Source organism: Octodon degus, unplaced genomic scaffold, assembly GCF_000260255.1.
Source record: "Octodon degus isolate 3935 unplaced genomic scaffold, OctDeg1.0 scaffold00002, whole genome shotgun sequence".
NCBI classification, from domain to species: Eukaryota; Metazoa; Chordata; class Mammalia; order Rodentia; family Octodontidae; genus Octodon; species Octodon degus.
Window position 1 is genome coordinate 23,419,452 of NW_004524578.1, and position 16,150 is coordinate 23,435,601.

A 16,150-nucleotide genomic window follows, 5' to 3' on the forward strand; every position below is an offset into this window, starting at 1 on the left:
AGGCTTGCCCTTTACCCTAGGGACAGCACAATGTCATCTTTTGGAGAAGCCAGCGTTGCCCTGACATCCAGTCTGCACAAATAGAGAAGACTCTGCATAAATAGAGAAGACTCTGCCCTAGACTCTTTTCTAGAGATGCCTGAGGTCTACCCCAAGTAGCTGTGTGGTCTTGCCATGCTCAGCTTTTGCCTGGTCAAGAGCATGTCGCTCTGACTATGTGCTGGGGCCAGAGGTGCATGATGCTGGAATACATCCTAAGTTAAGAGCTCTGGTCACTCCTGTCCTGTCTCAATGTCAAAGAAGCAAACAGTGTCCACCCTACATGATACAGAGTGAAGTTTTGCAGGCCCCAAAGCCCTGGGTGGACACAGGAGGCTGAGATTTTAGCCAGTGAGTCCAGCCCCCTCTGTCTGCTTCTATACGAATAAACTGCTCAGCTGTACGGGGCCACTGTGCTGAGAATCCAGGGTAATGCTCCCACAGGCAAACTCTTTGCAAGCCGGGTGGGGACCAAGATGTTCCTCAATTGGGATGACTAAGGGAAGCAAGTGGCAGGTGCCTGCTTGGTGACATGTGCTGAATCTGTCTATTCCCGATATCCCTTAGCTCTCCAGGGGCTCTCATGAGATTCCCTGCAGTGTTTCTCAAAGAGGCTGAGGCTTGTAGTGTACACACTTATGTCTTTGCTGTAGGGGGAAGCTCCTCATTACAGGAAATGATCCATCTCCTTCTCTCCCAGCACCATGCCCAGAGCCTCCCAAATCTGGCATTTCATGTAAGTAGCTGAATTAAAGCACATGTTGGAATTCTAAGTGATATACACCTTGCCAATGAGCCAGTGAAGGCTTTAAAGACGAGCTACACAAAGGCATGGAGAATGATGCATCGATACAGGATTGTTTGCCTCAAAATCCTGGAACCCCGTGCTCAAGGTACTCACGTCATGTCTCAGCACTGCCAGGTGGATTATGTGGACACACCCTTGCTGCCCACCTCTTGGAAGAGGTGACCACCAACAAAACCCACATCTCATCTGCTTTCCCTACTCTGTGTTCTGACTTGGAAGTACTACACATGGCTGGTACCAGGCAAGGGCCGCCCCGGGGGCCTTGTGTCTTTGACCTCTTCCCATGGCCCAGTCTCACCTGGATCGGCCGCCATCATTCCACCACCCCTCCCCTGCAGTAATAACAGTTCAGCCAGGAGGTTCCCTTCCCCCACCCCCCAGCCCAACCACCAGCCAGCACAAGGCAGACTCTCACTCTCACCAGAGCTCTCTGCACCCGCCTTCCCTTCAGGAAGACCTCCGTTCAGGCTCACCTGCGCCGGCTCTCCTCCCCGGCTCACCCTCTGAGGAGGACGGGGCCTGAGGGCTGACTCCAGGTCCTGGGCAGACAGCAGCAGTGCAAGGGGCTCTCCCCGTGGTGTCTTCCGGTGGCAGTGGCAGTAGCTCGCTGCCTTCCTGTGGTGTAAACAGGAAACAAGACTGTGTCAAAACGGTAGCCTCCAGCTCAGCTGTGAGAAAGCGAGGCGGGCTTTGATGAGGGCTGGAGAGCTGCTGTGAAGCCGCCTTCAATGGAAGAGGCACCAGCAGCCAGGTGAAGAGGTCCTTCCCACTCCCCCTGCTGCACGGCCAGGGCACCCCCCAAGCACCTGACATGTCACCCGGCTCACTGCAGCCTAACATCTACAGGAGATCCCAGCTCTCTGTGGTAAGGACAAGAGGCTCAGGCTGTGGAGGCACTTGTGCTTCTTCATTTATAAGCACATGGCGGCCAGTGACACTCCCAGGAGGGCACAGAGCCTTGTGGAGTCAGGTGGCAGAGGACATGTCCTTGAGTTAAGGTTGGAACACTCAGGGACACACCTGTGGACTGCTTTCTCCACCATCTCTCAGGATTAGACCCTCAGTAAGCAGGCGGCAAAGCAAGACGTCCCTGGAGCCCACGCTGGGCTCCTCACTGTACCCTGGGCTGCCGTCCCTCACTGTGGAATTGTTCTCCCCACAGGGTGGGATGCAGCCTCATGTCCTTCCTCAGATAGCCTAGGAGGAGCCGGGCCAGGCACCAGGGAAGCAGGCAGAACTTTGGCTGGTCACCTGGTATAAGCGTGGGGCCAAAAGCACCAGTTCTGGGCCAGAACTTCACCAGAGAAGTGCTCTCTATCTGTTCTTACAGGAAAATATTGTCTCAGGCAGAAAGTCAGAGGGGAAGTATTCCTGGGAACGGCCACTCAAGTAGAACACCAGCCCAGAAAAGGCGAGGAGGCACCATGAGACGGGCTCCTGGAGGTCGGGTCGTGTGCAGAAGGAGCCGCCCTGGGCTGAGCTGGGCTCCGCACTCTGGCAGCTCCAGAGTCACGTGGTGCCAGGCACGTGGCGGGGCTGCAGCCTTCCTCGCCAACAGGTGGGAGAGGAGAGCCACATGCATCATTTGTGACTAAAAAGAGATGGCAGACACCCCTGGTCTGAAATGTACCATCCACAGGGACAACGAACGTCCTGGGAGAAGGGAAGTTTGTGACAGCCCAAAACGCATTCACAAGTCACTGCGGTGCCTCGAGTTCCCTATCGTAGCACTGAGCTTTAAGAGTGCATCTGAGAAATGCTGGGCTTCAGCCAAGCTGGAGGGATCTTTGGGTTTCTCCAACTCATCCTCTGAAAAGGCAAAAGGCAAGGTTGACTGTGATATCTGATGCTTAAACTCTTAGCCCGAGGGTGAGCAAGATTCTCAGCACACCAGAAATATAATTTCACCCAGCAGGAAACTCTGTAAGGCAGCATCTGTCTGTACCCACAGGTTGTTGGCATTTGGCTAAGCAGATGCAGCTGACGTCAGCCATGCCCACCAGAGCCGCTGCTGTCAGTCCTAGAACAGACACAAGCGCACTCGGACTTCTGATCGGCTCATCCAGTATGACATCCTCTTCGTGGGAGGTTTTTAAAAATAGCGCATGATGTAAATTTGTTTTACACAAGTGTTTCTCTGGCAAGTGCTTCCTGGGACCGTGCTTGGTGGATGAGGGAGGAAGTTGGGAAAGAAGGAAAGGGCTGGAGGTGTGATTAAGCACAAAAAGGAGGGATCACGTTGTTGTCTTTGAAATACAAGTGATAGTGGGCACCGATTTTCTAAAAGGGAGAAAAGTGTTGTTCGATTGAGGAAAATATCCCAGAAGTCATTTTGGTTGTGAAGTGTTATAGGAGACGGAGCATGACAAAACTCCAGGGGGAAGTGGGCAGGACCTGTCAATCACAGGATGCCAGGGCAACCTGAGAACCCGGATGTGGGACTTCCGTGTGAGATGTGGCCAGCCCGAAAGGCTTGGCCTTTTATGAAAGCAGCTATCTGTGTGAGTGTGCAAAGCAGCCAGTGGCAGTGTTTCTCCGATGCAGCCGATACGTTTATTTTGGCTTTTATCCTCTTCTCTTTATTAGGCCCACTCTGCAGAGCTGCTTTCTCCCATGCCTGTTTCCCCTGCACTTTTCAAAAAACCTTTGGCACCATTATTAGCTTGTCTCATCCAATTCTTCGTTCGAGGCAAGAAGACCTGCAATACCTTTGATTGGTGAGCCATTTATAAATGAGTTACCCTGCAACAGAGGTGAGGTCCCCTTGAGTGACAGTGGGTGGACAGAGTCAGGGCACATCTGTGGCCACTCAGGAAAGCTCTCAGAACGCTGGGGAGAAGACTTCAGAGGAGCAAGGGAGGGCGGGAAGGGCAGGAGGGAGGACAGGCAGCTGCTCAGTGGGCACAGAGGATGACATCCTCGGAGGGGCCAAGGACATTTCAGGAATGACATCCAGCAGATCACTTCCTATTTCCTGTGCACTGTAACCCTTTCCTCGAGCCCCCAGCGCTGAGTACTCGTATCTGTGCTGCATGGGCGTTGCCAGACAGACTATAGGAGCTGGCTGTGCGGGTCCCATGGGACAGTGAGGGGGAAGGGAAGGGGCTCTGTGCAACCAGGACCCTGGGGGTGGTGCCACAGGTAGAGGACAGGAAGAAGGAGGGACAGGTGGCTCCCAGGAACAGCAGCACTTCCTGGCCTTCTCTGCAGTGTTCACTTCCTCCTACCATCAGCTTACTTGGGGATAGTCCCTGCCCTGTTCTGGCCCCACCTGGCCAGGTGGCCCATATCCCCATCTGGGGACGGCTCCTTTCTTCCCTGTAAGGTCTGGAAGGGAAAGGTAAAAGTCTGGTTTCTCAGTGGGCAGGACCCATTTCAGAGCTATCCTTTGAACTCAGGTCTCAGCCCCAAGGCAAAGGAATGCTTGGTGAGAGGAAGAGAGACAGGTCCTCCTGACATCTACCCAGGGCTCTCCAGCTGCATCCTGCCTGTACCCCACTTCTTGCTCCCTCTGTGTGTGCCCTCCACAAATGGCACCCTCGCCCAGCTGACTTGTTCCCACCACTTGGGATTTCAAACACTTTACTCCCACCGAACCTCAGCGCAGCCTATCCCAGGGGACCTCCAGAAACATCTGTCTACCCACATGCCTGGACCACACCTCAGACTTCTGCAAGGCTCACCTGAGTCAGGGTACTTGGATGGACTTGGAACATAAAGCCCACATCCCAGCAGTCAGCCTGCCTCCTGTGAGGAGCCTGACAGAAGGATCGGCACAGTGTTGCACACTGCAGCCCAGAGCATTGGGCATTTCATATCGTGGCCGGAAGGAGACTTGGGTTAGGGACCCTAGTTTCCCCAAACCTTTAACTAAGAAGCAGAGGCCAATTTCTCACATGGGTCTCCTTAAGAAAGAGAGTACCTAGATCCTGTCCCATGAGGTGACTCGCACCTTACAGTGCTGTGCAGAGTCCCCCACCTGTCCCCACCACAGGGGCCCTGAAGGACCTGTGCTGTGTCTGATAGTGATCCTGAAAACAGAACCTCAGATTCTTGCCTCTTGCAGGAAGCCAGAAGCCACCGTGTATGACCAGGGCGTCCATTCTGCCTCCACCCAGCTCTGACCCTATCTGCCTACTGTCTTCCCTGCAGTCCTGGCACTGCCACAATGATGGAAAAACTCTGGCCCCGCCCCTACCCCACTCCTACTCATGCTCAGGAGCAGATACGTGTGGCACAGGAGGGCAGACCCTCTTACCTGGCCACAGGTGGGCAAGCCGTGCCCAGAAGGTCCTGAGTTGTCCCTGTCTTCCAGACTCTTTTGGGGATCACTGTCACTTTTGAAGTATTTTCGGGGTGGAGGCTTAGGCTTGGAAGATGTGGGCTTTCTCACTAGGATCTCGAAGGACTTCTTCAGCCTCAGAGGCGAGTGGCCATCCAGGCCACTGGGCAGAGCGGGGCTCCCCTGCGGCAGGCCTGGGCTGTGTGTGCTGCCTTCAGGACAGGATGGCTGCTGCCCAGCACTGCCGCTGCAGGGACTGCCCCCCGGGGACCCCGACATGTAGCTGCTGTCGCTGCTGGAGCGGACCATGGCCCTCTGTGCCCTGCGGAGTGTGGGGGCCGAGGTCTTCTCCCACTCCTTCTCCATGGTGGGCCGCCCATGCCAGCTGCTCTCCAGCCTCTTGACACCTGCAAGGAAACAGGACCCTGGCACTGAGCTCTGGGGCAGTGCTTGGCAGACTTGGCCCACTGTGCTCAGCCCAGGCCACTCTGGGCTTGGATATGAAGAGTGGCATGGTTTGGGAGTTGGGAAAATCATCTGAACAGTGTATGGTGGGTACACAGATGTGCTATTCAGGTCCCCCAACAAGGAAGGCCTGGGTGCCCCAGCAGTCAGGAGACTCATGGCAGATGGCTTCCAGTGGTTGATCCCTCCAGGGAGGCCTCAGCTGCAGAGTGCCACCTGTGAGAGGCAGCCTCATCCTGGTAGTGGTGAAGGCTGTGTAAAGATCCAGCTGCTTCTGCCAACACTGGCAGCTTCAGCAGGCTACCTCGGCTACAGAGCTCAGGGGCTGGCCCAGCTCCACATCACTGTCCCCCCCCCCCCCCCGCCATACTTCCTCTCCTCCTTCCTATAGTGCTTTAGGAAACCTCCTAAAGGATGCTGAACTCCATTGCAAGGTCAGCTTTCTGAGGAGGGAAACAGCCCACAACACTCCACTTATGCACCAGAAAAAGGAAGCCGCTAACTCCAGGGTTGCTGAGCTTGCTCCATGTTCAGCGTCGTGGAAACTGAGCAGGTGGACAAGAGCAAGTAAGTGAGGACAGGTGGAGGAGGACAGGTGGGAAGGTACTTCGCACCTTGTCCCTGGAGGTCGCCATTCTTTCCAGAAGAAGATGGAGCAAGGACCCACCCGGCCTCTCCCTCCGCTCCCCATTCCAGCTCTTCCCCCTGGCTCCCTGCCCCACAACAGCTTCCTGAAGGCGTCCACACAGTCCAGAGTCGCCCTCTCTCCTGCCCAAGCGCCCTTTCCTGGGAACCCCAAGGCCTGGACTCCCGCTCCCTTCTTGACTATCTGGAGAGAACCAAGGTCAGCCTAGGTTCAAATCACTTGGAGGAAAAAGGTTTTTTTTCTGCCTTTTCCTGGTCATAAAATAATAGATCCTTATCTGATAAAGCACAGCTTCAGAGAGGAAGCTGCGAAAGACCACATCCTCAGGCCTGATTATTTAGAGATGACCACTGTTAACATTCTGGTGACTTTCTCTGTCCACTTTCCTGAGCATATACATATGCTGGGTGGGCTGAAGTAGGAGCACACAGTTGAGATAAAATCAGGCTCCTCCCTTTTCTCTTAAGGTTGTTGCATCTTTTACACACCCTTGTAAATGTTGGGGTAAATGGCTGCTCATTGTTCTATTGTGTGGCTGTCCCATGATCACTTGGCTTAAGCCCAGCAGCTGGGCCTGACCGCCAGCTGGCCAGGTTCTCTGTGCCCTACCCTGTCCCAGGTCTTCTGTACACCACCATTGTGACTTTGGGTAAAGGTTCCTCTCAGAGCCTCACTTTTTCCTATCAAATGGATTTGGAAATTAAATACGATGATTTAGTGAAATCATGCTTGCATTAGCAGTCTGGCATTATAAAAACTCCATATATGTTTGATATTACCACTTCCCAAGCTTTTGGTATTATATCTAAGGTTCACAACCTCAAGTGTGTATGGAGCAACGTGCATGAAAAGAATTGGTAGATGATAAAGGGAGGGCTAGGGGCTGGGGAAATAGCTCAGGTGAATAAGCCCTTGCCTGGCAAGTGCAAAGGCCTGAGCTCAATCCCTAGCTCCGGAAACACACACACACACACACACACACACACACACACACAACAGGAGGAGTGACTGGACCATTGGGTACCAGATAGTGGCTGCCACATTTAAAACAATTCATATGTAAGTGCCTTAATCTTGTACCTTCCAACCAGAGCAAAAATGTGCACCAATTCAGCTTCAGACTCCTGACTTGCAATTCTTGTCTATGTATCTTGACCGTCTGTGATAACTATTCTCACATGTTTATGAGGCAGAGAAACACTTAATGGCTAAAGCCTGGGCTTTTGTTTTGTTTTGTTTTGTTTTGTTTTGTTTTGTTTTGTTTTGCAGAACCAGGGATTGAACTCAGGCCCTTGAGCTTGCCAGGGAAGCGCTTGTTCTACTGAGCCATCTCTCCACCCCCCTGAGCTTTCTAGGAAGGCAAAGACTTTTCAGGTCAAAGTTGACTATTTCCCATGTGGATGGATAAGCTGCACTGTCTCTGGGACAAATCCTCTGGCATCGGAAAAGTAGAGAAGGAAAGGCTTATTTCCGGTGCATGGCTGCCGAGGTTTGAGAGCATGGTCAAAGGCAGAAGCATCGTGGCAGAGGGTGAGGTGAAGCAAAGCTGCCCACTTCATGGTATCCTTGAAGCAGCGCATAAGGGAAGAGGGACAGCAAGAACCACACCCTGCAAGAGCCCATCTTCCAGCAGGGCCACTTCCTAAGAGCATGTGCATCTATGAATGTCAGTGGCGTGATCCACTCAGAAGTATAGTGCCCATGGTCCAGTCACCTCTCCCAGAGTCTTTACCTTCCAAACTCCACTGGTGTCTCTCCTTTCCGAACCTGATATTTTCTGCAGCCTGAGCCACAGCTTCCTTGAGTTGCTGTTCCGAGACCTAGAAAATATCAACCAAAGTTTCGGGTCTATCTTCCATGTGTTGGGTCTGGGAATCCAACTCAGGACCTTGTGCTTGCCAGGCAGGTGCTTGTACCACTGAGCTATACCCCTGGCCTCTCCCACAGCAGTGGAAACCATATGTCAGGCCATGCGTAACTGTGGGCTCTGGGCTCTTTCCTTCCACTCAACATTGCCCCGAGCTGAACTAGTCCTCTTCCAGAAATGCACTGGGCACTGATGGTGCCAGTATCTTCTAGAGGAACTCTGGATTCTGTCCACGAAAGCAGCTCCTCTCAATGCTCCAGCCTCCTGCCCACTGTGTGCTGTGCTAGAGTTTGCCTCTGATTCCTGACAGTGGCTTTCACCAGTGCTCAGGCAGCAGGAGGCACTGGGGAGCTGTTTTGTTCTACTTCCCAGAGGTGGAGGCCAGGGCTTGCTGACCTTAGGTTTAGCTGCTGCGTTTGGCCTCCGTGCACAATGGCTCCATTTAAATCTGCTGTGGTCTCATTGGAGAAGTCAGGCATGCACATTATGCTACTGAGTATGCTATTTTCTTGGAGTCCCTTAGCTACGAACATAGGCTTTGCTGGGCTTAAATCCTAGCTGCTGCACTTCCTAACCAGCCATTGTGCTAGTTCTTTTCCTCTCTGCACCTCAGTTTCCTTTTCTGTGAGTTGGAGAGGGAAAAGCTCACCAGCTTCAGGGATGTGCAGGTGAGGGTGCCATGTGCTTGGCCAACATGCCTGGCACCCCTAGGCAAGGAGTAAGCACACAGCGGTAGTGACTATCACCAACTCCCCGAGGGGTCTCTTCTCACCTATGCCAGGCTCCCGCATCCAGCTTCCACCTGGATCTCACAGCCACCCTCAGCCTAAATTCAGCTGCCTATCAGGCAGCTCCATCTGCACAGCCCCGACACCATCCTCGCGTTGTCCCACACCGACGGCAGAGCTGCCACTGCTCCCTCAGTCTCAGAACTCTTGAAGCCTCCCAGGCTGTTCCGTATCTCCTAACCTACAGCTAACTGGCCAGCAGACACTCTTGGCCCTGTCCCAGGGCAGCTTCTTTTGCCCCTTTTTCTCTAACTCTCCCCACATCTGCTACTTGGCTTAGGCCCCACCATTTGTTTCCTTCCTCCAAAGATCCACACCCCGCCCACTCTACCCTGCCCTCTACAACACACTCACAGGCTGAAGAACAAATTCTGAACACATCCCATCTGTAGCTAAAGGCCCTGCAGCTTCTCAGTATACAAAGCAAAACACAGACTAGCAATTTGTATAAATCCTTTTACAGTGAAACCTCAGTGCCTTCCCAGACAACATCAGTCCTCAGTTGACCCTCTCTGGCACCCTCAGCAGCCCTGCCATGCCCAACAGCCCCCTTCCTGACTCTTAACTTTGACCTTTGTGTTTTCACCACATGGCAAGGATCTCCTTCAAATTCTCTGCAGAAAATTAACCTTTGGCATTTCTTATTTTAGAAACCCTTCTCTGCCATATTTCCTGAGTACTTACAGCTCCAAATTGTGTTTCTTGCTATGTTAGTCTCCTTGCTGAAGCTGTGAGCTGCTGCTGCAGTACTGTTCTATGAGCTCCCTTGGCTCTGTGTCCTGTGCTCCAAGCACCATACATCCTCCTAGCGGCACCCACATGGAGGAATGAATGAATCTCTTGACTCCACTAGTGGAGCACCTGGGTCTCGACCTTCCTGCCCTTGAGCTTGTAGCTCAGCAGCAAGCGCTTCCTAAGTTGAGACCAACAGCTTGTGGTATCTAAGGGTCCACTGATAGACCTCTGCTGCAGATATTTGCTACCACCGAAAGTTGGAATGAGTTCTTGGTGATTCCAACTAAGCCCTAGCCAGCAGTGCTCCATTTCAATTCATTTCTTGCTCCAACTTGGGTACCAAAGGAGTGAGCCAGGTGTTACCTGGGGGTCTGGGTGCCGGCTGACAATGATGGGGACTGGACCGGGACTGCAGTGACTCAGGATCCCGTAGACTTCATTGAGTGTCATGCAGTGCACAGGGGAATCATTGATCTCTACAATCTCATCGCCACACCTGCAAAGTACCAAGCAGAAGCTGTCAGGTGGCTGGTGATTGGGACATCTGGGAGGTCACCTACCTGTTTCCCTGTCCAAGCCATGGATGAGATCTAAAATCCACATTACCAACTAAGGGTCTCTAAAGACCTAACCAAAACCTACACAGGGCCAAGTAAGCAGTTTCTGCCCCCACTCCCACATTTAACGGGCACTGAGAACTTGTATGGTGGTTCTAGCAGGGGACCACAGCTACTCATATACCCTTGACTGAGGAATGGTCCTCCTCTTTCGGGATGGTCATCCTCTTTGACTGAGCATGCAGCTTCCAGGGGGACATACATGAATCATTGAGGGAGGAAGGGGACACCTGCCTAGCCAGCTAGATCATGAGAACAACAAAGTCTTGCACAACTTTCCTCCTCTCTTTCCCATCTAAGTTCACCCAACCACGAAGAAGGGCATGAGTTACCAAGCTAACCTGGTCTAACTGATTAACCAGTTAGTTAGCCATGACACACCCCATGGTGTCCTCTCATCTCATAAGCAGAGTAGCAGAAAGACTGGATAGGCTGCACTAAGAAGAAGAAATAACTGTTGGAGAACAATTCTGTTCTTTCAAGAAGAAACAAAGAGACCAGATGATGGATTTCAACTCAGCTTTCAAGTGGCCCAGGTGTTTCTGGCAATGCCTACGGCAGGGTAAGTGCGGTAGCCTAATCCCAGCCTCTGGCAGGGTCTGCTGCCCACTATAGCCCCCCAAAGCAACAGCTACAAATAGCCATGGACCAGAACCTCCAAAGATAGGAGCCAAATTAAACCTTTTCTCTTATAAGTTAACTATCTCAGATATTGGTTACCATAATAGAAAACCAATACAGCAGCCTAAACAGAGAAAAGAAGGAGATACAGAAGATACAGTTGGACCTATATAGGAAAGATTTGCACAATGCAACCCTTTTCCCTATGAGGGATCAGGAAACTGAAGCAAAAGATGAAATTATTTCTCTGACACAGTCCAACTTACAGATTGACACTTTCTTTGAAGAATAAATACTTTAGGTTTTATAGACCATTCCATCCCTGTCACAGCTGGTCAACCTTGCTGTTGTAGAATGACAGCTACAGTCAGACAGTTCAGAAACACATGTGTATATTATGTGTACCTTTGTTTCAATAAAACTTTGTTTAAAAACCAATAGGTGCCTGGCTACAGCCTCCAGACTATGGGCCCTTCTGATGATCAGCAGGACAAGAAGGGCACCCAGGTCTCTTGATGCTAAGAGAGTTTGTGTTTTTATCAACGTAACTGAGCACCACTGTCATGTAACTCCACAGGCCACCAGAAGTAGACACTTCCTGGACAATCCCTACCTGACTGCAGGCCTAGGAGGGACACCCTTGTTTGAGAGTCTTAGAGATAAAGCAACCAAGCATCACCCTGACCCCTGGTTGTGTCCCAATTAGTTCCAGCACAGCTGCCCAGTAAATTACTTGTCACCTACCTGTGGGAAAGCAACCAACTTGTTTCTAATTCAGAAGTTCTGCCAAAGTGCCCAATAAGTAAGGCCTGCTGTCTGCGTACCACTACAATTATAGAGAAATTCTTAAAAATGGGGCAAAACTCTTCCAATTTAGCAAAACCTGAGTCAATGCTGGAGAGAGTGCAAAGCACTGTAATAAATTACATTGAGCTAAAATATTTCAGTCAAACTCAGCACTTTTTTGAAAAGAAAATTTAGATGTGTGCCTCTCTTAGAATTCATCTATAAAGAAATAACTGGCATGATTAAAAATATTTTTATGTAACTGAGAATGTAGAATAGGTCTTTAAAATTCATGATTTTAAGCCAGACAAGGTGGGGAATGCCTGTAGTCCTAGAACAGTAGGAGGCTGATGCAGGAGGATCCAAGTTCAAGCTCAGCTTGGGCAACTTAACAAGAGTCTCTCAAAGTTAAAAATAAAAATTAAAAAAGGAGCTAGGGATGTAGCTAAGTAAAAAGGCTCTGGGTTCAACCCCCCATATTAAATATTATAATATAATCTTAGAATTTTTCTGTTAGAGATGGTCTGCTCCTCCATCATCTTCATCCAGAGAGTGTAAGCATGGTTCCCTCCATTTCAGACAAATAGATGCAGAAGTAGCACCTCTGTTTCCTGAACGGCTCTAGGTGCCGGCTCTAGGGGGCCAGCATCCTGAGTGGGCATTGGTGACAAAGACTTCCCTGTTTCCTTTGGAGCTGTCTTTTCTTTTCCACCAAGATGCCCATGCTCTTGGATGGGGACAGGCTGTAAGGGATCACAACCTCCAGCTACATTCATTACATACACACACACACACACACATTTTCCACCAAGATGCCCATGCTCTTGGATGGGGACAGGCTGTAAGGGATCACAACCTCCAGCTACATTCATTACATACACACACACACACACACACACATACACACACACGAATTATACCAGGGCTTTGCATGGAAAGCTATTTTTCCATAGAGGCCTCACACACAGCCTCACTGAAGGCCCTGCTCCTGTCCCTGTGAATTCTGTTAGTTAAATAGGAGGTAAATGCTCTTGCTTTGCCTTTCCTCCTGTGGATGGACGGGGCTCTCTAAGCCTCTGGTCTCACACCTCTCTGCCTGCCTCGTGTGGATTCCTGGGTCCGCATCAGCAGCTCTGGGCTGGGGCTTCTGAGATGCTGCCCATTTTTCCTTATTTGGTGGCGGGAGGTACTGGGGGTTGACTCCAGGGTCTAGGCAGCCTCTATGTGGGTGGAGCAGGCGGCAGACGCCAAGAAGCCAGGCGCTAGGCACTGAGTCGCTCTCCAGGTCTCACCCCCACCCAGTCCCCCTCCGGTCCCAGGGAGATTAGCAGGCAGACCACGTACCTCAGCCGGCCATCCAGGTGTGCCACAGACCCCGGTGAGAGCGTGTGGATGAAGATCCCCGAGATGCACTGGAAGTAGGGGACGCTGCACAGGCCAATGCCCAGGCCCACGCCGGCCTCTGGAAGGCAGGACAGGGTGCAGTGAGCATCCTTGTTCCATCAGCCAAAGCCCGCTTTCTGATGGGGCACACCCCACCCCACCCATGTCTGTGAGCATCCCCTGTGTGTGGTGCTGAGGGTCAGAGAGGCCGTCAGTCCCAGTGGAGAAAGATCAAGGCGGGGTTGGGGGGGCGGGGATCAGTGCCACACAGAGAACTGATGAGGAGCAGGGCAGGGCGGCCCTGCAGGCCTCGGAGGGTCAGCATTCAGGCCATGCTGTGGGTGACAAGGAGCTGGCAGGAGCAGATTCCAGCAGCAGGAGCCGCAGATGCCAATGCAAGGGCGAGAAACAGTGTGTGGGCTGCAGGCTTGCGAGGTGACAGGACCCCAAGGTGATAGGCACAAATACGTGTGAGGCTCAAGGGGAGATCCCGCAGGCCTCAGGATCAAGGGTGGACAGCAAGCGGGCAGGGAGGGGACTGACTTTCCTGCGGACAGGAGGGTGTGCTGACCGCATGAGGGGAAAGGACAGAGCGGTCAGGACTCAGAGCAGGTAGAAGCCCTGAGAGAGGCGCAGCAATGGCTCAGAAGTCACCACATGTGAAGACAGAAAGGGATGAGCCTACAACTGCTTTGCAGGTGACTTGCTGAGGAATGAAATCTGGGGACCTAATGAGTAAAAACCAAATGACTTAGGACAGGATTTTGGCTTGACGTTGTTTACCAAAACAAGGGAGGCCTGGGTACCAGAGTGGGGCCAGGGCCATGCAGATGAGGGTGAGGTGTGCTCTTGTGGGTTTGAGGCACTGGGGTTGGAACAGCCTGGGTCTTGCAGACCACACCCCACCAAGCTGCATCCCACCCTGGGTCTGGGTTTCCCTGAGCTGTCCTGGTGAGGACAGTGCTGCTCCAGTGCTGCGTGTGGCAGGGAGCCACAGAGACAAACCTCAATCTGAGGCCAAACGTGGGGTGAAGTTTATCCCCTGTAGTAGCATGTGCAGGTGTTAGGGCCATGGGGCCCCCAGAGGATGGAGGGGCAGGCCCAGGGCTGGCCAATTTACACAGGCCAGGAAATAGCAAGTGGCCTCTGTGTACGGGGAGGACCTTCCCCTCTGGTTGCGCGGGCGTGATTTCTGAGGCTCCCTGGTGGATGCCCTCTCCTCGCCATCTGGCTTTCCCAGTGGCCCCATGAGGGCAGCACAGGCCACTCTCAGAGCCTCCATCCCCCCCATTCTGTGACTGAGCATTTTAGCTGTGACAGTGGATAACAAGCAAAGATCAGGGCCCGTCCCACATCTAGTTTTTCTGATGGTGTTAGAGTTAGGGTTACAGTTCTGGGGCCTCACATCCATCAGAATCACCTGGGCCCTTGCACACGATGAAGGTCCCTGAGCCACATCCGGACACAGTCTAAAAAGCCACATTTCTAAATTAAACAAACCAACCCACTCCCAGGTACTTCTGATGCCAATGATCAGAGGAAGCAGCACTCTGAGGCCACGCCTACCACCATCCTGCCAGCTCAGCAAATTCCTGTGCAGACCACACAGGCCCGGGTGTCCCCAGTTCCCATGCCAGGCACAGCACCAGGAGCAGGGCACAGGGCAGTCTGAGGCCTTACATGTGCATCAGGCAAGAGTCGTGCCTGGGACTAGGTATGCGGGAACACATCCTCTTTCTCACCTTGACCTCCAGCTTAGGCCTTTGCCTCCGCCCAGACTGTCTGTGCCTCCAAAGAGCCCCTGCTTGATCCTGCTCTGAGCCGCTCTGTGCACAGACCTAGGAGACCTCAGTCAGAGCCTGAGCTGTCCAGCAACCTGTTGGAGAAGCCTCAGAGGACTTCTGGTTGCAGTCAGAAGGGAATTGGACTGCCGAGTACTGCAGGTCAGCCCCTCCATCTCCACCTAGTGGTCACTACTTACCCTGGGATAGAGCCTCAGCTCCTGGGCCAATGTGTATGTGCATGTGTGTGTGCGTGCACATGTGTGTGGCTCTGTACATACCCCTACTTTGCTTTGTTGTGACCACTTTGTCAGAACCACAACATCTGTGAATCAGCACCTCGCTGCTGGCCCCTCGGCTGACCTCTCCTGACACTGGGCTGGTACAGCGCATAGAAGAGCCCCACACCCTCACCCCTACCTTTCTTCAGGGACACCTCCACCATGATTCTGTAATTGGGCTTGGCAGTGCTGGCTGGAGGCGTGGGGCTGTCCATGGTGAAAGGGCTGCTGCCCTCCTTGGCAACGCAGGTGCTGGAGCTCAGGGAGCGGCACAGTGGGGGCGACAGGTGGCCACACAGGGAAGGGGGTGCCGTCAGACGGGTGCGAACTGTGAGCGTGAGCAGCCCCTTTTTGGCTTGCTGAAAGGAAAGACAGGTGGTGTGTAACAACATCCAGGCCAGTAGGCGGGCAGAGCAGGGCTGACTGAAGAACAGAAGAAGGCCCCTCCTGGGGAATGTAGCCCTGCGTGTGTGATATATGAACATGTGTGTATTATTGAACATATTATATATAACACACATATGTACACATATGAATGCTATACATATAACCTACTTCGTATATACTATATGTCATATTTACATATATATTCCAGAAAGTCTTGAGCTATATATAGCTTCAAAACTATCCTTCAATGATGTCTTAAAAATGCAAAACCTATTTGTAAATACCTTAGCATAAAGCAGAGTGTTTTGAGGTGGCTCTGTAAATCTTTTCTTTTATGTATTTGGTTGTTACAGGGTCTCACTATGTATTTCTGACTCCTAGTGGTCCTCCTGCTTTCAGCCGCCCCAGCACTAGAACTACATGTGTGCACCACTATGCCCGGACCCTGGCCAGCTCAGCCTGTGGGGGTGGGGGTGGGGGGCTGGCATGTCATGTGGTTCTGGGGCTTGAACTGTGGTCCCTGTACTTGCCTAATCTTGCCTAAGCAGGAACTTCAGTCTGCTGAGCTATGTCGCCGGCCCAGCTCTGTACATCTTCAATGGTCTAAATATTCTCAACAGCAATCCTGATTTCATTACTATTTTCTCAATAAGTTCTTTTATTA

The 16,150-nt window shown here is 52.2% G+C and overlaps 1 protein-coding gene across 1 annotated transcript in view; it reads right to left on the reverse strand.

Moving 5' to 3' along the window:
• The window catches only part of Il16 (interleukin 16), a 42,170-nt gene that overhangs the window by 14,790 nt on the left and 11,230 nt on the right, over positions 1 to 16,150 (reverse strand). Inside the window, exons 4-9 of the mRNA XM_023710861.1 lie at positions 15,239 to 15,458; positions 12,999 to 13,116; positions 9,994 to 10,126; positions 7,973 to 8,060; positions 5,106 to 5,536; positions 1,348 to 1,462 (exon numbers count right to left, since the gene is read on the reverse strand). Coding sequence (XP_023566629.1) covers positions 1,348 to 1,462; positions 5,106 to 5,536; positions 7,973 to 8,060; positions 9,994 to 10,126; positions 12,999 to 13,116; positions 15,239 to 15,458 — 1,105 coding nt within the window. The remainder of the gene's footprint in view (positions 1 to 1,347; positions 1,463 to 5,105; positions 5,537 to 7,972; positions 8,061 to 9,993; positions 10,127 to 12,998; positions 13,117 to 15,238; positions 15,459 to 16,150) is intronic.